The 26,342-nt window shown below is 34.6% G+C and overlaps 1 protein-coding gene across 9 annotated transcripts in view; it reads right to left on the bottom strand.

The window, feature by feature from the left end:
- MARK1 (microtubule affinity regulating kinase 1) overlaps positions 1-26,342 on the bottom strand; it is a 58,740-nt gene that overhangs the window by 2,204 nt on the left and 30,194 nt on the right. The window contains exons 1-14 of one of the 9 annotated variants that reach the window (XM_087933760.1): positions 25,719-25,842; positions 25,227-25,292; positions 24,589-24,659; positions 20,620-20,676; positions 17,164-17,400; positions 16,956-17,075; positions 15,112-15,211; positions 14,255-14,367; positions 10,989-11,142; positions 9,794-9,987; positions 8,165-8,265; positions 6,150-6,311; positions 5,225-5,479; positions 2,320-2,364 (exon numbers count right to left, since the gene is read on the bottom strand). In XM_087933760.1, the coding sequence (XP_087789886.1) occupies positions 2,320-2,364; positions 5,225-5,479; positions 6,150-6,311; positions 8,165-8,265; positions 9,794-9,987; positions 10,989-11,142; positions 14,255-14,367; positions 15,112-15,211; positions 16,956-17,075; positions 17,164-17,400; positions 20,620-20,676; positions 24,589-24,659; positions 25,227-25,245 (1,628 nt within the window). In that variant the 5' untranslated portion in view covers positions 25,246-25,292; positions 25,719-25,842. Of the gene's footprint in view, positions 1-2,319; positions 2,365-5,224; positions 5,480-6,149; positions 6,312-8,164; positions 8,266-9,793; positions 9,988-10,967; positions 11,143-14,254; positions 14,368-15,111; positions 15,212-16,955; positions 17,076-17,163; positions 17,401-20,619; positions 20,677-24,588; positions 24,660-25,226; positions 25,293-25,718; positions 25,843-26,342 lie in introns of those variants that run through there. The other 8 variants (XM_087933755.1, XM_026695732.2, XM_026695733.2 and 5 more) reach the window with 8 other exon arrangements.

The raw sequence follows: 26,342 nt of genomic DNA, 5'->3' as shown, positions 1-26,342 counted from the left end.
GAAATTTATGTGTACACCTCTTTATTACGGGAGTGTATTTTGCCAATTTAAAGATGTAGACCTAAAAAGCAAAATTAATAATTTTGGATGCTTTTCATTTTTCTCTTTGACAATTAAGTCTTAAACAAATAGTTTGCTCCAACTACTTAATTAAGTAATTCTTGTTATATTACTTTTGGAGGGAAGGAGGGGGAAATCTGCATCCAACAACTACAAGGGATTGTTTTGTGCTATAAAAAAAACTCAGAAATAACACTAGCACAAGCAGCATGGTGTTCTTTGCATCTTCTAAACAAATCAGAAGCATTTGTAAACTAAGCATTCAGTAGGATAATTGACAGGAAAAAAAATCTCCCCAATATTCAGTGTACTTTAGGCATCAATTGACATACTACATTTATTGATTTATTTAAAATATTTATACAGCCACCCATCTTATATCAAACTCTAGGCGGCTCCTACTCTTCCCCCAAAACATGATATTTTATGAATTTTAAGTTCTGGAGTCAATTGGGATATGAAAGAAACACAACTGTTAATCAATATCAGAATTGTTACTCAATATACCATGTCTGTGTAGACTCCTGGATACTGGATTAATATGCCTTGGATAAACAAAGGAGCTTCCTGGCCTTTTGAAAGCAGCTCACCTCAACACCAAGCACATGACAAGCCACCCCCATAACAAAATAGCAAAAGAGAAAGTGGATTTGACAAAGGATCTGAGCGGAAGAAAGAAAGAGAAGATTCCAGGGTGGATGCAGAAGCACTTGTTCGTTACTTAAGATCTTTTTATCTTCTGAGTATTGCTTAAGCATAAACAAGGCATCAACTGAATTTGACAGCATTTTTCCATTAAGTTATGGTGTTTATCATGTTAAGAGCTTTTTTGTCTCTGGTGGTGCTGATATGTCTGCACGCACAACCTGAAAGACTGAACACTGTTAGCATAATCTGTAGCACATGCAAGGATTAAAGCTAGAATTATTCCAGTTGTCTCATACTATTTTTACAGATACAAATAGGAACTCTATCCTTATCCATGTGGCTAAGAGTTATTGCCACTTATATGCACTTTACTGCATTGGGTTAATGACCACAGCAGGAGGAATTCTGATCTTGATAGCTTAAGGCAGAGATTAGCAACATGAAAGTTTATATATTAAATGTGTCAAGGGCCACCGTCCATGAAGCATTAGGAAGTATACAGCATTCATATGCCTTGCAAACACCTTGATGTGAAAAAGCAACTCTTAATAAAACCTCCAATCAAACACACTGTTACTAAGAAAGGAGTGCTTGCTTAAATTCTAAGAGCAATTTCATGCACAGACTGTTCAACATGCAGTGCAACTGAGGTGGCAACATAGGGTGTGCATGTCTTGCCTCATACTCTACAAGAAACATAAATTAATGCATGCAATTTGGTTGGGGTGTAGGTGCACTTCCAAATCATCATTCTGTACAGTAGACAGACTATTTATATATAAATATCTACGTGGCCCTTGGCATAAATCAGGGGTGCACAACTTTCTGGGGCCAAGAGTCACATTTGCTTTTGGGAATTGCAGTCCAAAATATGGTGGCTACCGAAAGGAGCAGATGGAATATCTTTATTTTAATTCAAAATGAATTACCATTATAGTGACTGTGTTAATCAATAGTTAATATGATTATTCCTTGTGTATTTAATATTACTTTATGGTTTATTAACAATTCTACAATGTGATGACATTTGAACACCAAACTACCATGGATTTTGGAGGTAACATGCAACCTTGGGGATCTTCAATTGTGCATCCCTGGCCAAACCTAGAAGTCCAAGTAGGATCTATGGAAACTAATTCAAAGATATTCATTTAATGATTAAAAATAATATTGGTCCAGATTATGTTTCTGTATATGCCTGTGTTAAGCCAAAAGTGACTTGCTGAACATTAATAATTTTGCTTAGTATTTGCAGAAAAGCAGCAAGTATGGCCAGAGTGCTGATTGATTTAGATGATTAGGCCCTCAGCTTGTTCTTGCAAAGACAATGTAGAGCAACACACTGACCTTGGAAAGCCTTAGAAGGAATTCAGCAGCCCACACTAGGAGCTGCTGTATAAGAAACTGCAGACAATCGCTGCTTTTATAATATTTTTTTTAAAATAATAGGAATTAAAGAAGAAGTAAGAAACTGAACTCAGATGTAATATTTGAAAGATACAAGTTACTTGGAGATTTTGCCATTTTACATATTAGTTTAAAAGCTTTCAGAATCATGAGATTTTGAGCACAAAGGGACCCAGCAGTGAAGTATTAATAGTGGCTCCTCACCTTGAGGTGTCAGTTCTGCCACTGGTTTCGCCTTCACTTGGATCCCTCAAAACAAAGTTAATGTTAAGATTTTAATAAATGAAGGTTAAAAATAAATGAGTCAAGAAAACCTGCATCCAGAACAACATTTAAATTACTGATTAACAAATATTCAGCATAAAATTATCATTTACTAAGATTTTATTAAACTTTTCCACAGCTGCAGCTTTTCATATGCAACTCCAATTTATTTTTACTAGAGTGGTCAACTTTAGTTCCTTCATTCCCATTCCTATCCCTTACATCAAAGTTTCCCAAACTTAGGTAAATTACCCCAAATTGGGTGTTTTTTCTTTGGATAACGATATACAAACTCATTACCAATCATAACAGGCACATTGAAAGAAGGGCTTTCTGAGAAGTGGTTTTGGGTAATAAAATTTTTTGGGAAGCACTGTATCAGTGTTTCTCAATTTAACAACTTTAAGATGTCTGGACTTCAATTCCTAAAATTCCCCAGCCAGCATGGGAATTCTAGAAATTGACATCTAAACATTTTAAAATTGTCAAGGTTAAAAAATACTGCCTTACATTATGGCTAAAAATAACCATCTGCTGACATATTCATAAGCCAAAGTTTTGACTATGCTCTTGTTTTATTCTACCCATTTCTCACAAAGCATAGCATTGTTTAGAGCACTACGGCATTCAAGACCCAGGAATGATTATTTTTAATTATGCCTCTAACATTTGCTATGTCATGACTTCATACCACAACACTGCAGTTCATTTGATAATGATATTAGGAATATATTTGCCTGCAAATTTAGGGTATTAATATCTGAAAATTTCCATATTAAATGTATATCTTCCAGCTTCAATAGCTCCTATTTAGGAACTTTCTATATTGTTATATATTGTGAATTTTAATTTTATATTCAACTATTTTTATCTCGAGTCAGTTATACTGAACAGAGCACCCATTTATGTAAATGTGTTAATGTACACATTATTATTTCAATCAATATTATCACTGAGTACAGGTAATCCTCGATTTATAACAATTGAGCCCAAAATTTATGTTGCTAAGTGAGAAATTTGTTACGGCTTTCCTTGTCACATTTTTAAGTGAATCACTGCAGTTGTTAGGTTAGTAACATGGCTGAATACCCATTGACTTTGCTTGTCAGAAAGTTGCAAAAGGGGATCACAAGAACCCAAGACAGTGCAGCCGTCCTAAATATGAACCAGTTGTCAAATATCCGAATGTAAATCACATGACCATGGGGATGCTCAATGGTCATAAGCGTGAAAAATGATAATAAATCATATTTTTCAATGCTTTTGTAACTTTGAATGGTCACTACACGAACTGTTGTAAATCAAGGACTATCTGTATTTATAACCCCGTCTGTGTTACAGTTGCATAGCATGTGACCAATCAAATGAAATGTAGCATATGCTTGGTACTTTCCAGAAAACAATACATAGCTTCAAGATTATTGGTTCCAAAGTTATCCAAATCAATAAACAGTTGGTTTGTTTGCAAATTAATGAGAAGTTTAATTTTGGTTAGCCTATCTTGGCTCTCTTCTATTGGTTGTAGATTATTACATTTTGACAGGCACCATTTTTAACATGATTCAGGGGGCTTCTATAGATAACCACTGGATCGCTTTCAGCTTAATAGGTTACAAACTTTGCATGCTTGATATATGCAGAAAGTTCCATATATAAGTTAGGGCACATTTTTGATAAATTATTCTCTATGATATCAAATCATTAATATACTATGTGATCTAATGCTATGTCTAACAGATACCCCGGATGCCACCAATCATTTGAACACTAAAGAACACTTGTTAGTGAAATGTGTTTCTCAATCTATTATACATGAGAAATCAAAAGGCTAGGTTAACAAATATTGCAATCATAACAATTCCAAACAAAGACTTTGAAGCTATTTTACAAATATCTAGATACCTCAGGAAGCTTAAATGTGAAGTATGAAATATAAACATGAAGTGCTATGGACCACGTTCTATACTGAAGTGATCAAAGAATGTATTTCAGAAGTGAAAAGTGCTGTATTAAAAATAGAATATATATGGTACAAAAAAACAATCAGTGTAGAACTCCCTCTACAACTTAAGGCATTTAAACAAGATTCATAATGTATGCATTTGGAAAGTAGTGTTTCAAGATGACACCTTGTTTTAAAAATACAAATTAATAAAAAGTGAAATTACTTTTAACTTTCAGAATGTTTAATTAGATAATAATTGATTTTGGATTTAAAATCTACTCACAAAGTTTTACAGTGACTACATTCATTAATTTAAATTTACATTGTCTGCTTTTCAGGAGAAAAGATTCCATTTAGCTAGTGCTTACAGTAGACAGTAAAGCATTTTGTCCTGTGTATAAGAGATAAGGCTTACAAAGATGATGGCTACATTTTCAATGTCTAGAATTTTACTTAAAATACAAAGAATCTGGAAAATCAATTTAAAATTTTTGAAATAAGTAATCATGAATACCAGATTCATGCAGTGTGGACATGCCGAAACAGAGATGCTCACCACAATTCCTGTTGTTGAAATGACATCCATGTAGGAATCTTGTGGTAGAATTGGCTTTTAATGTCTAAAATGCTAGCATGCCTATTAGCATTTTCACAAACATTGGCCAATACCATACTAAACTTTACATGTCATGCAAGATATCCAAGTTTCTTTAGTAATGGCATCAACAATAAAATCATAATTATTGCATTCCAAATCTTGTGAACATTTGGGCTTCAATGGGGCTTCTAAGGAGTTGTAAAACCAGCACCTGAATAAAACCTGCTTAGTTTTAACAGTAATTAGCCTCTTATTGCACAGTTTCTAATAATCTGGAAATGAAAACAGTGGTTCTTACTAACCTGCGGACAAATTTGGAAGTTATCTTGCTTATAATGCCAGTTGATGTTCCCCTTCTGGTTTGAGCAAATGTCCCTGTTTCGTGCGAGGGTGAAGCAGGGGGCCCATTGTAAGTGGCATTGCGCCTCTCCCGTAGCTGCTCGCCATGGAAAGTGCTTCGGCTTGAACTCCCCCGAGGAAATCGGGTTCTATCTGGAGTGGTAGTGCTTATACTGTGAGCAGATGGGGAAGCAGCAGGAGCTCTCTGAGTTGCACTACTGGAGAGGGAGAAGAAAGTTTGAAAAGCAAGAGAAAGAAGCAAGCCAAGGGAGGCTTACATTATGATTGGCACCTCTCTCAAACTTATCCTGGACTAAAGCTGAGGCTGAAATTGATATGTGTTCTCAATTTATTACAAAGCTTATGCTGGATTGCTTATTTAAAAACAACACTTACTGAAAAAGTAAGTTTAGAAATACTTTTGAAAAAGTACATGGTCATATTTACAAGGTATTGGTTTCACAAGCATGGAAGTCCATTTGAAAATAGAAAATTATTCAAATTCCTACGTATCCTTTAAAATATAGCATTTCCTGGCTTGTTTTGTCTCTTAGAACTGCTTGTAATTAAAACAGTGGTAAAACCAGCAGCAAAAGTGCTATAATGTTAAAAATACACACAGAAAAAAAACCCTACTTCTTTTATCCTCCCTTTAGATTTTCATTTTCCAGCATTCTGCATTCTTCCTTCAATAACTGGTTTCACATTTATTTCATGAACTACTTTCCATTCTAATCTCACCCTCATCACATGACATATTAGGCACTTCAACCCCAAGTAGATTTGCAACAGAAATTTCGGAGCAACACTGTGTTACCTATGGCATCATTTCTAATAATTTAATAATGACTTCTGATCAGGAAAATAATTACTACATTTTTGAAATACCTTGGTCGATAAGTTTCAGTGCCATCTTTGATAGTTGGAAGTGCAACTTTTATAGGATGACCAGAGGCTGACATTGACTTCTGATGTCGAGGTCGTGCAGATATGGCAGAGGGGACCGCGGAGCCAGCAGAAGGAGTACTACTTGCAGACATTTCTGTTAGGCTTTTATTATAGGGAGGAAGAGGTTTAGAGGAGTATCTTGAAATAAGGTATTCTCTAGCAAAGTAGTTGCATGTAAAATTTCCAAAGAAAGGTTGTATCTTTTTCTCCCCCAAAAACAAGGTTAAAGCCTAGCATAAACACCAGCTTTTAACAAAAAATGCAGCAAATGTTTATACTGGCTCAAGAAATAAGGCAGCTACCTTACAGCAAATATGGCTGTGTAACCTTCATCTTTCTCTTCCCCTCAAAAAAAGAAAAAAAGAAAGGAATCTTTTCACCAGTGACATCCATTTATCTATCTATCAAGGGAAAAACATAGTATTTTTAGATTTGGTGATGGGAGAGGTAGAAGCATATTAATTAAGATCCACTTAGCAGATTTAGAAAAGTACACCAATAAAGGAGAATCATTTCCTACCCAAAGTAATGTTATCTGCTGTCTAATTAGGAAAAACAATTACGGTTGACTTCCTTGATCAACCAGAATAAATTCTTTGCACTCTTTGGCACAGCTTCGGTCTATCATGTCATTCACAGACCCTGACCATTACTAAACTATTAGCAGTGTTTCAAATTAAACTGTTAGTCATTCTGAAAAAAGCCACACCTAGACTTCATTGCAAATGTAATCAACTGATTTCTGAGCACCCAAAAATAATTGTTTATTCAGGGGGATCTTTTTTCTACCTATGTTTTTATAATTTCAGTATTTAAGAAAATTATGTTTTTCTTCTAGCTCAATCCTGATGAGTTTGTATAACATCCAGAATTCCCAGCTAATATAGGATTTTAACAGTGATGGTTAGTAATTCTGGAAGTTGTAAACCCAAAATCTCTGAAAGAGAACCAAGTTGAGGAAGGATGCCCTATATAGCACCTATAAAAATCTTTGTTTTGTTTTGCTTTTGAAATTAACTATTCTCAAAAGCCAACATATAATCCTTCCTAGGACTGAAGGAAGGAGTGTGTGGTTAATTGTCATAGTATAAGGAGGAAAGGTTAATATTTTATTAAGTTTTTATTTAATCAGGAAGATTGCACCAGTTTCAAGAAGTTATAATACCTCTGCCTGAATTCATGGCTCATTCAGAAAGTGTAGGACCCACTTATCTTCCTTGCCGTGTTTGCTCTCATTATTTTATTTTTTTCCCCTGTCTCCTTATTTGAAGTTCTTTCTGGTAGTTGCAATTTCCACAAGCCACTAAATGAAAAAAATGTGTCAATCCCATGGAGCTATTAGACTAGCTTTAAATAGGAAAAGCAAGAGGTTTTGCACTTTGGTCTGTTTAGAACACTCAAGGGTGGAGGAGAGAGATAGAGGCAATTAGTAGAAACATAATTAAGGAATGCATGTGTAGAAGAAATGAACAAGGGAGGATACAACGCCTCTACGGAGGAATGACAAGAAGCGTGTATATAATCTTTGCAGGTTTAGCATTCCAGCTAAGTTAGGGGAGAATGTTTTGAAAAAGCAGCAATTTAATTTTTGCTGGCATTTTCCAAGCTGACCTGTGCATTCAGTTGACAGCTTTCAGCAAGGACAACAAAGGAACCAACAGCAATTACAGCCCACAGTTACAGTGTTAATCATTGATGTATGGCTTATGTATTTATAATGCTCATGTAGCAGCAGTTATACATAGACATTCATAGACCAAATGAGTTCCACTGTTAGTTCTGCTCAGGAATAATGGAAGTAACATCAGAACAAGGCTGTTTGAGGTTAATTAGGCTTCTCTTAGTTTCCATTTTCCTACAGAACCTGCTTAAATGATTTGTTTCCAAGCATCCCACATTAAGTTGAAAGTGAATAATTAGGAGATCTTTGATTCTGGGGAGATGAGGTTTGGTACCTGTTGTCTTTCCCATTCTGAATGGCAGAATAGCGGTCTGTAGAACGTTCACAGACATAGGTGTTCCTCCGTGTCATGCTAGTTCCAGAAAACATATTGTTCTAGAGGAGAAGTGGACACAGATTTACACTTAACTAATGGTAGGATGAAAAAGCCCAAGTTTATAGTACATTATCATGCTCATAGACAAGAGAAATGCCCTCTTACTTCTGTTTAAGAAATCAAAGGCTTCCGCATTATATAAAAAGAACAAGCTCTCATTATTAAGATTTCAAATGCAAAGTGATAGTAATGATGAACAGTGTCCTGAAGGGAAATAAATTCCTCATAGTCTTTGGCAATAACTACTGAAATTATCTCCTAATAATAGGCCTCAATAACTATTCACAGTTTTATTAGCCTCTACATATAAGGTATAATTTAAATTCAGAGTAGAATGCAACATCAGCACAAATGATGGTGCAAACCACAGCAAACAGTTGATCTGGTGGCCAGGGTTTAGGTAGTTATGAGGAAGAGGAGGTAATTCTCCAATTCAAAAATGGGTCTGAACAAGGTCCAAAAGGCTCGATATCTTTCCTTGGGTACAAGGGCCTGAGTGCATATCTATTATGTTAGTGGGGATATGCATGAGAACTGTAATGTTATGTTAACACCTAGATTAACACTAGACCAACAATCAAGAAATAAACAATACCCTAATCAAGGAACCACCAATGCAGAAAAACAAGCTAACAGTAAACAAAACCTAATCAAGGAACCACAAAGTCCACTCTCACCAACACTGACAGGGCAAACCACTAGTATATAAATGAAAACAAAACCCATTCTCTTCTAACATTGATGACGTTGCCTAGTTTGATAATGAAATGTCTGGGGAAAAAAAACTAAGCTCAGAGAGCACCAAGGAGCCCATAAGGTAAAGACTGCTCACTTCTAAGTCATATGTCTAAGTCATAATTGTAGCATTTCAGCACACAATATCCTGCTACAGCTATCAACTGTTCTGCATTACTACAAACAAAACATGTAAGTATTTCTGAAAAGAAATAGCATCTCACTATTGTCGTTCCAATACAAGTAAGCTTAAATTGCCACCACAATGGCTGATGATGCTATAAATCACAATACAAGTATTTTAATATCAAGAAATGATAGTATAAAATTATGCTATATGAATAGGTTTTTTTTCCATATTCTAATTATGCTATCTGCCAAATACAAAGCAATAAAGGCATTGCTTATTTGATTCAAAATAAAGGAGTCTGCAGAGTTGTCTGGAAGGTAAATTGGAAGGATGTGAAGGTGAGATCTTGAGCAACAAGGACAATGAAAGACCAGGTTCCAATTGGTAATCAGAACTTTTCTTCCATGGGTATGGTCTTCTTTTCAGGATTAGTTGAGAGATGCCAAAATATAACTTCACTTGCAAATCCTTCAATAATCCAAATGACACAATTATTTTTGTTACTTGGATATTGTTACTACCTTGCTTTAGAAGTCTTGCTTTCTTAATTTTATGTTACCATCAAAGCATTCACATAAAATATTAAACTCAACAATAATTATGAAGATCTGTTATGTGCTACAGAGATCTGACAGAACAAGTGAATAAAAAAAATCACTTACACTTGGAACAACGGTTGATTTTTTCCTTTCAGGGCCTACTAATGGACTTGCTGTCACCTCACTTTTGGACCCAACTGTTGTGCTGCTCAATTTTCGTGAAATTTCTTTATCCCATTCTTCTTTATATTCACTCTCTACACTGTTTGCTTGAGCTCTTTTTGAATATGAGACAGCAGGAGGGATGGATGGGCCAACTATGAAACCAAGAAAACATCAATAAGATCATGTATTACTTTCAGTCAGTTTGATATTCACATTTGCTGAAAAACAGTTAATATTTTAGGACATATTTATGTAGAAATATTAAAAATTCAAACAGGTTCACAAATTTATAAGTGCCCCTATGCTTGTATCCTTAACCCATCTTCATTCTTTTTTCTTTTCTGCAGTTCCCATGGCAAGTAAGTTTGAGAAATAAAACATTTGCACACCCAAAGTTTGATACCACGTGTTAAATTTTATGTTTAAACTATCTCCTGAGATACAAAGTTAAACATGGAATCTTCCTGCAAATGTGAACAAGTACTTACTTTTTTCTGTAAGAAAGTAGTAACCTTACAGATTCAAAATAAAGAAACAGTGAATATGGCAATATTTGGATACATTTTCTTTGGCAGAAATAATGGTTTCCTATAACCAGAAGAGAAACTATTTTTGGAATTTTTTTTCCTTCCTTGTCGAACTCTTCTAGCTCAATGATTGCCTAAGTCTCTTTGATCCCCTTAGAAATTTTCAATAATATTCAAGTCTGAAGACTAGGAAAGTGAAACTTTAGTCCATATCACTACAGAACTCATGGCTGAAAAAAGGTGGATATTTCAGCAACCAAAATGTTAATTCCAATTATAAAGCACTTATAGAAAGAAAGATAAAACTTTAGTAATGCCCCTGGCTTGAGTATTATTGAAAATCTGTGGAAAAAAGCTCAAACAAGAAGTACATGCCAGGAGAAATTATGAACATAGAACAGTTTGCTTTCTTCAGAGTTAAAATAGCTACAGACATAAAAAGAAATGCAAATGAAAACTACATCTCTCCAGTAACCCAAATTATATTTATACAGACAGCTCACATGATAAAAGCACAATGATGTGTTAAGCAATGTTCAGGAAGGTGTTGTTGCCAAGCCCCCAGGAAAGAGAACACAACTTAAAATTATATTCTACTACTTTACTTGGTTGAATGCCATCCCCACCATGTTCACTGAACCGACGCTGTTTTTGATTGGCTGATATACTCCGCTGAACCTTCAGGTGAGCAGGAGATTGCATAGAGCTGTTGTTGAGGTCACTTCCAGGTCGAGATCTTTGACTCAGGGTAGTACTGGATAGAGACTCAGTCCCATCACACTGTAAGGATAAAAAACGTATTTGGAAACCAAGATCATCTCTCTTTTCTCAACTACGCTATTTCTTTCTTAAGTTTAGTTAACTTAAATAGTACAATTAAGGAGTACTTCTAAAGTCGCATTAGAACAACATTTATTACCAAATGACTTTAATTTGGGCAGAAGATTGCAGATTTTTTTCCATAATAAGATTTTTTTTTTTTTAAAAAAAGTAAAATGCAGCATCAAGAGCCTGCTACTGCAAAGGAAGGCAATGAGGCTTTTGTTTATCTCTAGAGAGGATTCAATCACCCTTAAAATTCTGTTATGGAAGGAATAATTTGAATGTGTAAATTGCTATGATTAAATGGGGGAAAAAACTTTGGTTATAATATAATATTGGATCAATCGGAGAAGAGGTGAAGTAAAGGATTGAAATTTACAGTGGATTATAATTTGAAAAATAATTTTTACAAGATGATGAATTGTTGGCATTTAACACCTAATAAATTGTCAATGATGTATATAGTAGTGTTAAATGTTGAAAATGTAAACAATCTGAAGGTACTTTTTATCAACTTTTGTGGAAATGTAGAAAGCTAGGAATTATTGGAATCAGGTATATATTTTAATTCAAATAATTCTTACACCGAACATAAAAATGAAGCCAGAGGCTTTTCTCCTAGGATTGATGCATAAACAGATTGAAAAGGGAGCATGGAATTTTGTTTTTATAAGTGATAACAACAGCAATTTTTATTTGTGCGAGGCGATGGAAAGACCCACAGGTACCCACAATGAAAGAATGGATGGTGAAGATCGCAAAATTGATTACTTCCATTAGAGAAAAAAACTTTATCTTCATTGCTACCTGGAAACAATTCTTTGACTTTTTATGTGAAATGAAAAAAATAATAATGAAATTTTAGCTTTGGGATTTGATGACTAGATATGTTTATTGATTCTAGAAGCACTGTACATTATGATTTAATTTAGTTCAAAAGGTCACTGTGTTTTCTGTTTGTATCTGTACTGAAGGAAGTTGAAAGTTCCTTTTTTTGGTAGCTCTTTCTCTTATCAACTGCACCCTCAATTTTGCATTTTCCCTTCCCCCTTTTTTGTTTCTTAATACCTTTTCCAAAATGCAATAAAAAAGAAATGTATAAATTGTTTTTCAAAAAGCAATTAAAACATTTTAGTGTTATAATGCCTCTAATTATCTGTGACTATGGGTGGTCACCTTAATATATGGGTTGTTTTAATGTTACTGTTTTTATTATTTTCTTGTTTCTTGCCTTGCTGTAAACTATTCAGAGTCTCACATTTCAGGCAGTTTACAAAGATGATGTATATAAATAAACACCAGTTACAGAAAGGATGATAACATTCTTTAAAGCTTTTCCATTCCTAATTATACTCCAAGGATGGTTTTCCCCAAAAAACAGAGAAAAAGAAACAAAGATCAATCACAGAAAGACAGGTGTTTGCTTGTAGTGAATGATCACTCTTTAATAAACAAGCTCCTGATTTATGAAGCACAAGCTTGCATCCACTGATCCAGCTTATAGACTTCCAGCCTCTGCCAGCTTGTTTCCTAAGATTGCTGGCTTGTGACAAAGAAAAGCATATCTTGCTTTTATTTCTCAATTCACATAAAGGATTGTGTGTGTGCGTGCTAGAAAACACCTTAAGAAATTAAATAACGCCAACACCTTAATTTTTAATCATTTTGCGCTATAGAAGAAAACTTCCAAACAGAGTAGAAGTTTATTATTTGGGTACAAATGAAATGCTCGCAAGACTCTTAGTGTTTATCTAAACCAGGTAAAATCCAAGAAATGTTCAGATATTAAGCAGGTTAAGCACAGCATGGCAGCCTCCAAAAGAAGTGGAGGATTACTCCCATAACTGTACAAACTGCAGTTCAACACAAACAGGAAGATTTAAGAACAACGATGGAGGCCATTTTGGGGCTGACACATCAAAAATTCAGAAAATGCCCAATTTGACTCGGCTGGCATTATCATCACCACCACCACCCCTGTCCAAACAAAAGAAAAATAATTCTGTACGTTTTCATTTTTTTAAAAAATACAGTCCAACCATGTGCCTGATCCCCAGGACCTGCTTATCTTCAGGCAGTGTTCTGTTTCTGTTGACAGCCCCAGCTGCTTACCCAAGGCTGTGCTCTCTTATGGCCTCCAGAGCCTCTGAAAATTGCACAAGGATGGGATGTCCTTTCACACAGTTTTCAGAGACTGTAGAAGAACATTCTCTGAAACTGCTTGAAGACTGAAAACCTTGAAGAGGTTCTGAAGGCTACATGAAAGCACACCCCATTATTATTATAATCTTTGTAGCCTTCAGAAACTGCAGAAAAGCACACTCCTTTCTTGCACTACTTTTTAGAAAGAAAATAAGATGAAACTCTGCAAATGCTTTCTAGTATTTTCCCACCATGGTAGCATGTTAATGGTGTTAGACTGAACTCGAGGTATCACAATCATGTTTATGCTTCTGATAATCAGATATCAAGATCAGAGTCCAAAAGTTTACACTAATTATTAAAGTAAGAAAAACATGTAAAGTCCTAATGACTGTGCTTCATTGAAACCCCAAAAGCATTCAACTGTTTATCAAAGAGTCGTTGTCCCCCCAAAATCTACTGCATGCATAGATTAGGCAAAGGTTTTTAAAAATGGCTAATGTATAAATTCTCACCCTGTGAGTTTCAAAGAGTTGTTTCACTTGTTAGTAAATGCTATGGGGAGATTAGGGTAACACAAAGCACTCAAGCAACCACATCCTTTGAAAGGCTTGTGTAACTACTTCCAAGGCTATCCCTGGCTGTCTGCACATTTACATGCACAAACCCTTCATTTTCCTGAAAATGAAGCAAAATGCTTGTCTATGTATTCACATACCCAGACATGTACGGGGCCAGGAACAGCCTTTGAAGCAGCTATGTGAGACAGTTCCCTTAATACGTCAAGAGGAGGTACTTTATTTGTATTAAAACATTTTACCAAAGTGCCCCTTTCAAAAGTTTGCACAAACCTAGATAACATGTTCTATCTCCTCGAATTAGAAATGCAAAACAATTTAAAATAAAGGTTAAAAAAATGGTAAATTACCTCAAGTGGTTTTCTCCCTAGAAGCAAATATGTAGCCATTACTTCATCATATTTTTGGTTTACTAAGGAGTCATGAATTTCATCTCTTGCAAAACCCATAGTGACCATTATATCTAAGGGGAAAAAACAGAATTTATTTTTGATAAGACTATCTGAAATATTTAGGCTAACCTAAAGGCATTTTCTAATGTACTGTTTTTGTCCAAACCAGTAATAATTCTGGGAATATCTCAGACTCTCTCTGAGAGTCATTGAGGTCCTTTGTCATTAGCACTCTTCCTGAGAGTCACTGAGGTCCTCAATATAATTTCCTATTTTATTTATTTAAAGTATTTGTACTTTATATTCAGTTGTCTGGCAACATTTCAGAACTTCATAGATCACAAATCTTTTTAAAAAATATCTAACCAGACAGCCAATTCATAATGCCTCCCATGTTTTATGAAATGTTATTGCTAAACCTAAAACTTCATAGAATTAAGAACTATAAAAGATAGAAAAGAAAATGAAAGGATACTGATTATTTAATGTCCTCTGTATCATGGATCCTAGCTGCTAAAGCCAATTTACATTTCTTTTTTAGAACAAAGTATAGCTGAACAGAAGTATTTCTCCCCTGAATTCAAGATCATATTTCAAATATGTCTGCCACTGTAATAAAAAAGGAAAATGCAAACCATGTTTTCTATGATAAGTGAGTGGAGAATGAAGAATTTGGAGTGAAAAAAAGTATTCTGGAGACTCGAGCAAGACATGAATTAGCTTCAATCACATCTGATATATAATCAGATAGCACAGAATGTAGGTAATACTTGGAAAACCTAAAAAGCAATCAATTGTTAGATTAAAACTGTTACCTATTCGTTTAGTGTCATTAAAATCTGGTTCAGGTTCAGTGTATGGCTTTAATTCTTCTTCTTCATGACCAACATTCATCCATCGGTCCTTCATAATTTGCTTGAAAATAAACATAATTGAAAAATGGAATTATATTGAATTATTTAGAGGGGGAGGTATTAAAACTTCATAAATGAAACAATATTCATGTTATTTAAATATATACTTTAAAAGTAGCAATAAAATGATTAATTCTATATCCACTTAAAAAGATAAAGGCATTATTTTCAACAATTGTTCAAAAGAGAAAATCACTCAGTTCAAAAATTATGTCAGTCATATAATATGTACAGACAAAACTGAGCAAAATATGAACCTCAGTGATGAAGGAATACTTTCCATCCAAAAAAACTTGGGATCAATTATTAACTTCCTCAATAGGCAGGAAAAGAACCGATACTGAAATCTAGAAAGCCACTGTAAGATTCTATGGATTATACTAAACTAAACAGGCTCATTGTCTATGAAGATTCTCAGTCATCCTGGTCATGGTTGTTCCAAAGGTGCTTTTTCAAGACGCAACTGTACTTTTTTTGTTTTTCCTTGAAGAAGTTTCGCTCCTCATTCAAGAAGCTCCTTCAATTCTGATTGAATGGTGGGGAATGATTCCTTGTAATGAGGTGCTCTGGTCTTTAGCATTCTCTCTGAGAGTCATTGAGGTCCTTTGTCATTAGCATTCTTCCTGAGAGTCATTGAGGTGCTCAATGACTCTCAGAAAGAGTGCTAACAACCAGAGGACCTCATTGCAAAGAATATAAATCTTTCCATTCCCCACCGTTCAAAGAAAGCAAAAATTGCCTCTTGAAAAAGCACCTTTGGGGAAAACAGGCCCATTGTTTTACTTAAAATTAGTCAGTTTTTAAATTTCCCAATTAACTAGCAAAATATATAATTGCAACCCACTGCTTGTTTAGGCTATTCCGAATTGAAAATAGTTTTTAATTGTAACAGAAATATTAACAATGTATTGGTGGACCAAGAATACAGTTTCTTAAAATTCCAAAATTATATTGAAAAATTAGAAAACTTCAAGATATTAAGCAATAGCTTAATTTGTTTTGAAAATATGTAATTTATCCTGGAAAAGGCAATAAATTTGATAAATAAAAGGATGGAGCAGTATGTACTACTTTTATTTTTCATTTCAGTGTGTTTTCATTAATTTCATTCATTCATTTCAGAGTATTTTGTATTTGATAATTAGAAATAAATAATCCTCTCTTGTGCCTGTATTCTAGTAACTAATATTTTTTGTAAAATGTTTTTGAGTTATTTACTGTAAGTTTTTTTAAATTGTCTAACAAATTTGCTAACATATTGCAATCCTACTCATTTACAAGACCATTAGAAGTCAGTGGACCTTTCTTGATAAATCTATTTCACAACTTAAACAATTCTATCAGAGACAACTGTTCTCCAGGATGAATATACTTATCCAAAACATTTTAAGTCTGATGATTATATAGTATTTTATAGTGAGTCAAAGAAATTATTAACGATATAAAGAATAATTATTTTAGAAGTATTTAATTAATGCAAGCTGTAATTATGTTTAAGTTAATTAAATCCAATTTAATTACTATGCTGATTCCATCCATGTTTTGGAATACAACCTCCCCTATATTACTTAAAGGCCAGGCATGGCTTTTAGGCCAAAAGTCTTATACAAAAGTCTAATACATGGCTTTTCGGCCAAAAGCTTAGGTTCTCAGGAAGAATTATAGGACCAGTTTTAAATCCCCCTTGGGTTTAACTTATTTCACTGAATTGGGTTAATAAACAAGAAAATATTCAGAGAACTTACTTCTAAACTCCCTCTCTTAATTGGATTCAACACAAGTAGTTTTTTCAGTAGATTTTCACAGTCTGTGGACATATAGAATGGTATGCGGTACTTTCCACGCAATACTCGTTCTCGCAATTCCTTTTGAAAGCCAAACAAAGAAAATAAATCAAATACTAAAGCAAAAATTCAAAAACCAGACTTTAGTAATTCTAGATATTATTTCTACCTTTAGGTTCTGACCGTCAAACGGCAATGATCCACTGACAAGAGTGTAAAGAATGACTCCAAGACTCCAAACATCTACTTCTGGGCCGTCGTATTTCTTTCCCTGAAAGAGTTCTGGGGCAGCATATGGAGGGCTTCCACAAAAAGTGTCCAGTTTGTTGCCAACAGTAAATTCATTGCTAAAACCAAAATCTGCAATTTTAATGTTCATGTCTCCATCAAGAAGAAGGTTTTCTGCCTATAAAAGGAAAAAATATCAAATACATGGGTACATTTAAAATGTTTTTATACCATTAACAGTAGAACAGCTATTTAATCTAAAGAACTGTGTGTTCTATGAAAATGTAAAACATTTAGAATGTCAAATGTCTGCGCTTCAAATAATAAATTCAATTATATGCTGTTTTTCCTCTTTTCTTCTATTTCTAAGCTACCAATTTGATTGCAACTTTATATCAAATTGTCATCAGTGAGATTTGTGAAAAGTGTAACACTTAATAGCCTTTCCTTTTTCAAAATTATTATTGTGGATTCTAGAGAAATAGCAATAGCAAAACTTCTATACAGCTTCATAGTGCTTTGCAGCACTCCCTAAACAGTTTACAGAGTCAGCATATAGTTGAATAAAAACATAAACAAAAATAGTGCTGTATTTAGAAACAAAAATAAAGATCAGTATTTTTGTTCTTCCTATTTCTGATTGAATGACACTTATATACACATAACAAAAGCAGATGTATCTGAATCTTCTTTTAAAGATTTATACCAGGTAAGAACTATTAGTTCCAAAGGTTTGCTTTTTTTTACTATTAAAAATATGCACTCTTCTAATGTGATATTTTCTAAATTAATTATTTGAATTATTCAATTAGTTCATGATACTTATTAGATTTTTTTTGTTTAAAAACTAAGAATATAGGTAGTCCTTGGCTTTCTAAAGTTTTTTCAGTGACTGTTTGAAGTTACAAGGGCACTGGAAAAAATGATTTATGTTCATTTTTCACACATAATCATTGCTGCAAGTCTTACAAGCAAAGTCAATGGAGAAACCAGATTCACTTAACAACCATGTTACTAACTTAAAAACTGCAGTGATTCACTTGACAAGACTGGGAAGACAAATCATAAAATGTGGCACAATTCACTTAACAAATGTTTTGCTTAGTAACAGAAATTTTGGTAAATTGTGGTCGTAAGTCAAGGACTACCTTTAGATTAGTGGTAAAAAGAAGCTTGTAGCTGATATGTACAAAGGCTTTAGATTATTTTCAGTTTAAGGAGAAATGAATCTGAGAACAATGTTTTAGAATTATTTGAAGAAGATACACACAAAAGGACAGAAGACTGAGCTACCAGATATTATAAAATGTTACTCTGAAAAATGAATAAACTACAGAGGAAGAATATCATCTCAAAGAAGAACTTTGACATATAACCTTGCATCTAAATTCTTGCAATGTGTGTAGTACACATATTTGTCTTTCAAAATACTGTAGAATGATACTGCTAACTGTCAAAATTAATTTTACTGCCCATCAACTCTACCAAGTGCCTCTTTACTTGTATACTTTTCATTTAATCTAAGGCAGTGGTGGCTAACCTTTCCAGCACTGAGTGCTGAAATGGGAGCGCATGTCCCCAAAACCGGAAGAGCAGCTCCCTGATGCGCACATGCGCAGGAGTGCCGGAAACCGGAAGCTTAGCTTACCAGCGTGTGCATTCGTACCGGCCACCTGGTTTTCCGGTTTCTAACATGGATGAGCACATGAAGGCCAGCTGGCTGGCGTATGTATGCTGGGAACCTGCTCTTCCAGTTTCTGGCGCTCTCGCATGTGCAAAGACCAGCTGGCCATTGCGCATGTGTGCGCAAGAATCCAGAAGAGCAATGGGCAATGGCTGGCACGCCTGGAGAGATGGGTCTGCATGCCAATTCCAGCACATGTTGTATAGGTTTGCCAGCACAGACCTAAGGCTTTAAATAAGTCGGAGTCAGAATTTTTGTTGCACATAAGCTGCAATATGCTAGGACAGAGCTCTGACTGTGATACTGCTGATACCGTGTTTCCCTGAAAATAAGACCTACCCCCCAAAATAAAACCTATACCAAAAATAAACTCTAAAATGTTTTATACATGTACCTAATATAATCCCTACCCCCCAAATAAGCCCTACTTACACAGCCGCCGCCCATTCTGTCTGGTTGCTTGTGGGGCTGCCAACACAAGGTGAGGTAAGGCAGATGTGGGGGATGGAGCTCCCCTATCTGTCCCACACAAGCTCCCTCAGGGCCCCCACATTTAGGCCATTGATGCCCTGACGACTACCTAACAGCAGCAGCACCAGGAGCCATGTCCAACAGGACTCCACCTGGCCGCTGGCTTACTTCTTCTACCTGCTAATGGACGCAATGCAGCAGGAGGACGAGTGATTCACTGGTGCCCCGGACAAAAAGCAAGGCACATGTCTGGACATTGATTGCCTGGCTACAGGAGCTCTGAGGTAAATCAGTGTGGGGTGTGTGGAGCAACTCCACCCTCCCACCTAGCATCATGGTCATGGCAACGGCGTGTCACTTAGCCTCCTGCTCCGTTGCGGCCATGAGCAAATAGAAGAAGTGGGCTGGCAGCTACATGCAGTTCTGTTGGAGCCACCGCTGTGAGGTGAGGCAGGTTTCAGGGTGGGGGTGGCCTGGCTGCCGAAGCCCTGAGGTAAGCTGGTATGGGGCACTGGAGGCAGCTTGACCCCTGCCTCATAGTAGCGGCACACATGTGCTACATGTCCTCCTGCCTCGTTGCAGCCAGAAGCAAATGAAAGAAATGGGCCTCCTGTACATGGGGGGGGGGGAGCGATAAGACTTACCCTGAAAATAAGCCCTACTGCTTATTCTGGCGCCCAAAATAATATAAGACTGGGTCTTATTTTCTGGGAAACATGGCAAGAAACATCTACAAGTTATTGCTCAAGTCAAGGCATGTAAAAAAGATACATGAGAAATTGAAACTAAACTAATATACAATAGTAGCTTAGTCAGATCATGTTTTTGTGTTTTTGTTGTACATGATTGCGTTTCCATACACATAATACTAAATAATGACCTAAAGAAACAACAGGCATTAGAAAGACCTTTAACTAAAAGAAGCTATTTCAGTGACAGTGAAAGAGGGACTTGGGAGGCATAAAAATTAATATAACAAAAGTTCACATGGAGAAACTAGACAAGGTTGGGACACATTACAGAAAAAATACAGGAAAAAAGCATTTCCTTAAAGTTAGCATTGAATCTGTTACATATAACATATGCTTTTCTGTAGAGAAGCATACATTCATAATAAGTATTATCTTCTCAGAGATGTAAGATGAAGACCATTTAGAAAATCTAAATCTATCTCTAAAATGTTGTTCACAAATTTATTTTGTTCTATAAAGTTTCAATTCTTAAAGAAAAAAATTAATATACCTTGAGATCACGATGAACAATGCACTTTTGATGACAGTACTGTACAGCAGACACAATCTAAAATATAATTACTTTATTAGTAAAATAACACATAAAGACAATCCTAACAATAATTGTATCTGTATAGTTGTAAGGCATTAAAATCAATCTGCAATAGCAACTTCATATAATGTTTACAATATGTCTGTATGTATTGTAATATGATGTTAACTGTGATAGGAGGCTGTTAGGTAAAATAAAAATGACTTATTAATCATTTAATGGTTACATTCAGTGATCAATTTTTGCAATTGTGGTTTTTTAATATTGGATTGCTTTATCAAATCACAATTAACATTAACCTTAGAGCTGGCTTGGGCAACACAGAAGCTGCAGGTCAGTACAATGATTCCTCATCCAGATACCCATCATGGTTAACGAATTCTAGGCAGAGAAGAGGTTTCAGTCAGTGGCTTTTTATATCATAATGATTGAGATTCAATTATCTTAGCTCTCGCTAGTTCCCATGTTTTGGAATGCATTACTTTAACCAAAATTATTATGCCTTATTAGTTTTTGAAATTTAAATCTTGTCAATTAATATATTTTCAATATTAAAACTATAATTTTAATATTTCAATCATTATGCTCATACTTTAATGCAATTAAACAACAGAGGGGCTGAGACCTCTTCTTTGCTCTAGACTCAAGCATATTAGGAATGCAATGAATTGCCACTGAAGGAGGAAAATGATCTTTTTGTAAAACTGTAGCTTCCCTAAAGAAGGTGACATGATATACTGAAAACTAGACAACCATAATTAGTACAGTATTTTAAGCAAGTATTTCAACCAACCTCAAGTCAGGACAAAGGGATTTAAAGATGCAGTAGATTTCCCCAAAAAACTAAAGGCCAAAAATATACTCCTCCCATTCAAATGTTAATATTATTTATTGTTATCTACATAAATAGATCTACATCCGCATCCACATCCATTCTTGCTTGGCACTTAATATCATCCACATTATGTGCTAGCCATATATACAATTACCAAGTCACTATGAACTATGTTAAAATGTTGATGAGGAAAGGCATATGGAGAGCCAACTGCAGGAAGCTGCCAAAGATTCACTGACCCCTAGAAGCCATTCCTGACTTGACTTTTCCTGTGCCAAACTGGCTGCTTGAGAAAGTCCCCATTCTGCTGCCATGTGTACTGTATCTTTCATAAAATATTTGTTTTTATTGCATTTTTGAGGATGAACCATTTATCCATATGGAAAAGTCACACATTCTCAGAAGATTGAGGTTGGAAGGAGCGGGTACAAAAGTAGTGGGTACAAAATTGAGAAAGAGTCAATGGCAATAATACATTAACAGTGGATCTACCACTCAAGAGGGTTAGCCCTAGGGTTCAGATGTTGGGTGGGGACCGGAGGGTAGAAAAACGAACTGATACCATAGCATGTAAGCATGCTAACAAACATGTTTTCATTCCTTTTTGTTTCTACTTCTTTTATAAATATAATTTATTAAATTAGAATTATCTGTTCATTTTCAAAGATTTTCAAGATTCACAGCATAATAGTAAATGGCACAATTTTTTAAAAAGATAAATTAATTTCTTGTTTATTAGATTGTTTTGAAATCTGCAACGCATTTGGGGACTTCCAGTTTGAGCTTCTTCGGTGACAGACCAAAACCTCGTTTCTGCGAGGCTTCGATTCAGGCTCGCTGCTGGAGCGCCCCAAGCCGGCTGGTTTTGGGGCTAAGCCACCCCGTAGAGGTGGTGAAGAGGCGTGAGACTGCCTGCAGGGTTGAGGAGAGCCACATCTCTCCTCCCCAGCTGGCCATTACTCCCTTTCCCGAAGGCGGTTGTAGCGGTGGTCAGAAATGGCCACCACAAAGAAGAACTCAACCGGAAAAGAATGTGCAGGAGGAAGATAAGAAGAGAAAGTTTTGGTTGACCAGGTCAAACAGCAAAAGCAACAAATAAGGTACCCTGGAATTGAAACTATTAAAAAAAACCTATAACATTGTTCCCTAAGAAGATTTTTAAGCTGCGAAGGAGAGAAAAGGGAAAAGATTTGGGTTTTTTTTTCTCCTTTTCCTATACTGACAGCTAAGAGACTTAAGCAAGAAATTGGAAAAAATCCACTTTGACATTAATAGGCATTTAATGCTGAAAATAAAAAGTCAAAGGGATAATAAAGATTTCTAGATAATCAAAAGCTTTTGAAAACAGGAGAGAAAAAGAATAAAAGGGCAAAATCTGGAAGGGAGGAGACTGCCTGGAATTAAAAAGAATTTACAGCAAAATTTCAACAAGACTTCTAAAAGATACATTTTAACTGAAATATCACAACAAAAACTCCAGGAAGAGAAAGTAGAAAAAGAAATAAGAAGAAATAATTTGGGACTATTTGGATTACTTGATGATTTCTGGATTTTTGGTTATTGTATTGACTAAAATCAATCAGGTGGTTGTTTAAAACTGTTTAAAATGGCTCCACTTTTAGAAGAACTGAAAATGGAACTTAAAAAGTACAAAAGAAGATGCACAAGAAGGGAGAGGTTCTTTTGGCTTCGTATTTCAGTTTTTAGAAATGGAGATTTGGAATTATGAGAAACAACAAGAAATGCCTGCAGAACAAGAAGATTGCGACAAAGAAGAAGCCATCTTTAATGAACAAGTAATTTTAGGTGGGGGGAAAAAAGAAAGAGGGGAAAGAGAATGGAAAATTGGGAAAAACAATTGGGAAAAACAACCCCCCAAAAATAGAGTGAAAAATAAGTATAAAATCAGAAAGCAACAGAAGAGGGAAATGCAGAAGAGAGAATTAGAAGTAGAGAGACAAGGTGATTAAAAAGGGGAGGGAGAAGAAGAGAGGGAAGAAAGAAAGGAAAAGAAGTTATAAAGGACAGAAACAAAATATAGAGAAACAGCGCCTATTTAGAGATAATGGGTGAAAATTTAATGGAAAAAGGGATTCTGCAAAGGTACATAAGATAGTATTGTTATATTAGAAACAAAAATAATTTTAGAAAATATGAAACGATGTATGATTAAAATGATTAAAATGTTTGATAAAAGCTATCATAATTCAGTGGAATGCTTGTCAATAAATAAATGTAACAAAATGAATATTCAATGTTTTACAAAACATATGTGAAGAGAAATAAGGGAAAAATTAATTATGGAGATTATATGTCTCTTTAAGGAAGTATGATATTTAATTGAAAAGAAGTGTTAAAGATGTTAAGATTTTAATGATTATTAATGATAGAACTGAATTGGAATGGAATGAGGGTTTATAATTACGTATATTTATAAACCTTTTTTTAAGAATATAGGGTGTATTATAAGAATGTGCCAAGCAGAATTCGATTGGAAGTTATGTATTATGTATTATATATTGAAGGTCATAACCTTAAGGTATATATTGAAGTTTAAATAAGAGTTCAATGGATGTAATTAAAAGATATAAAGGTGTCATTCTCCAATTAGTAACTACAGGAGAAAATTTGTTTAATGAGAACAGACAATATGAAATTGAAACAGAACAGGCAAAAGTATAAATATAATGATTTGAATTGAGATGCAATAATCAAAATAAAATTGAGAAAATTAAAAGAGGGGAAAAACTATATAGAAAATGTAGAATAGTATAAGATATGGAATAGAATACAAAAAGGAGCATGAAATTGAGTTTTGTGTCTGTATAAAGAAGTTCAACCCGGGACCATGCTATTTTCAAAAAAGATGTTTTACTTGTATTTTGTATGTATGAAAACCCAAATAAAACTTTATTAAAAAAAAAAAAAGAAATCTGCAACACATTTATATTTACTTTAAAGATAGCTGATCCAAAATTTCTATTTTGTTAAAAAAAAAAAAATTAGTTTTACTATCTGAAATTCCATTTGAGAACTAAGAACCAAACTTAATTTTATTTGGAAGTATATATATGTTTTTATTTAGTTCATACCTGCCTAAATTTTGCACGGGCCTCTTTCTCTTTCATTCTTCCATGTGCAACCAAGTAGTCAAATACTTCTCCTAAAATAAATTTAATATTATTACACTGTATAATACTAATGTCTGAAATATATCTTCTGTATTTATGAAATTTTACAAATAATTAAATTATCTTTAAAACATAATATTTTTTTCATTTTATATTAATTCATAGAGAAAACTATGTGTCTGCTTCCTATATTAAAATAAAATTAGTATTCAGATTATATTTTAGTATCATAATTAAGGGTAAAGGTAAGAAGTATTCTTCCCCTTCATAAACTAAATATCAGTAGGAATGAAGTTTTTTGTGAAAATCTGATATCAGAGGAGGCCTCAGTTAAAGTCTGAAATGGGATTCATTACATTATCTATTGAAAACTAGGTTGTAGCTCAGCTTGTGTTTTTCAGAGAAACAAAGCATAAATCAACCTCCATCAACAATAGCCAAAAAAATAGTAACTTCCAGCTAATCCTAACTTCCAGCTCAACTATGGTTCCCATGAGGTGGAAATAAATTCAACATTTTTTTCACAATTCTCCACCCCACTTTCTAACATCTGCATTACATATTCCACACATTAGAAGTAGAACAGAACATTAACTTACCTCCACTAGCATACTCCATTATTAAATATAATGTTTTCTCTGTTTCAATAACTTCAAATAGTTTAACTGAAAGATAAAATGGTAATAAATTGACTAACCATAAGCAACCAAGAATATTTGAAAACAAAACTAAATACTTCATTTCTAAATTGATGTATCTCATCTACATCACATATATGAAGAAATGCATGCTGAAATCATAGTTTGGTTCTACATATGTGGCTCTTGAAATCAAAACCATTCACTATTCTCTTAGAATTAGATTGGATTAGAATAGTGCCTGTTTTGATTCCCCTGAAGAAGACAAGAATTTCCCAAAGGAGGCAGCAGAACCGTTAAGAACCAAAAGGACAATGCCCTAGAATATATTAGCAACATGTCTATGAAGATGGAAGAGTTTAAGTTGACAAGATTTTAGCATCCTGGAAACCTGCTTATTCTGATGAAAGCAGGAGCTGCAAGTCCGTATTCTCTATGCAACAATGTGTGTACCTTGTATGAAACAAGCCCTCTGGTCAATTCAGAAACAATAACTTGTCTCTCCAACAATATTGTTCTACCCCTCACCAGCCAGAAGAATTGTCATCACATAGTAGGTCTTTAAAGATGGGAGAAACTAAACCAGAAAGGGAAAGTTACACACTTTCATTATGAAGTGGTACCAATTTTCACTAAATCTTTAAAGTCTATTTTGATAAAACTATTATCACATTTTCATAAATTAATAATAAATAATAGCATATAGTGCTTATAAAGATTCATAGCACATTGCATGCATTATTTCATTGTAATCCTTGTAGCAATCCCAGAAGATGAACTATAGGAATGTATTATCTTTGCCATGCTGGGTGAGGAAAACTGAATCTGAGAAAATGGCTTCCTAAAATTGCTAGTGAATTCACAGCAGCAAAATTTGAAACAGGAATTCCTGATACACAGCTTACTGCCTTATTTTAACTACGATGCTAATCAGCCCAGAATTACAATCCTGATTAAAGATGTTTTCACAATGAGAATTTGAATTACAGTACTGTAATCAGTTTCTTTTCATTGCTAAGCAGAGAGAAATTTTCAAGGCCAAAAGGGGCAGAGCATAGACTAGGGCCAGGTTTTTAG

Source organism: Pseudonaja textilis, chromosome 1 (genome assembly GCF_049901715.1).
Source record: "Pseudonaja textilis isolate UNSWEBS1 chromosome 1, rPseTex1.2, whole genome shotgun sequence".
In the NCBI taxonomy this organism is placed as follows: domain Eukaryota; kingdom Metazoa; phylum Chordata; class Lepidosauria; order Squamata; family Elapidae; genus Pseudonaja; species Pseudonaja textilis.
Note: the sequence above shows the minus strand (reverse complement) of the source record. Positions and strands in the feature narration are given on the sequence as shown.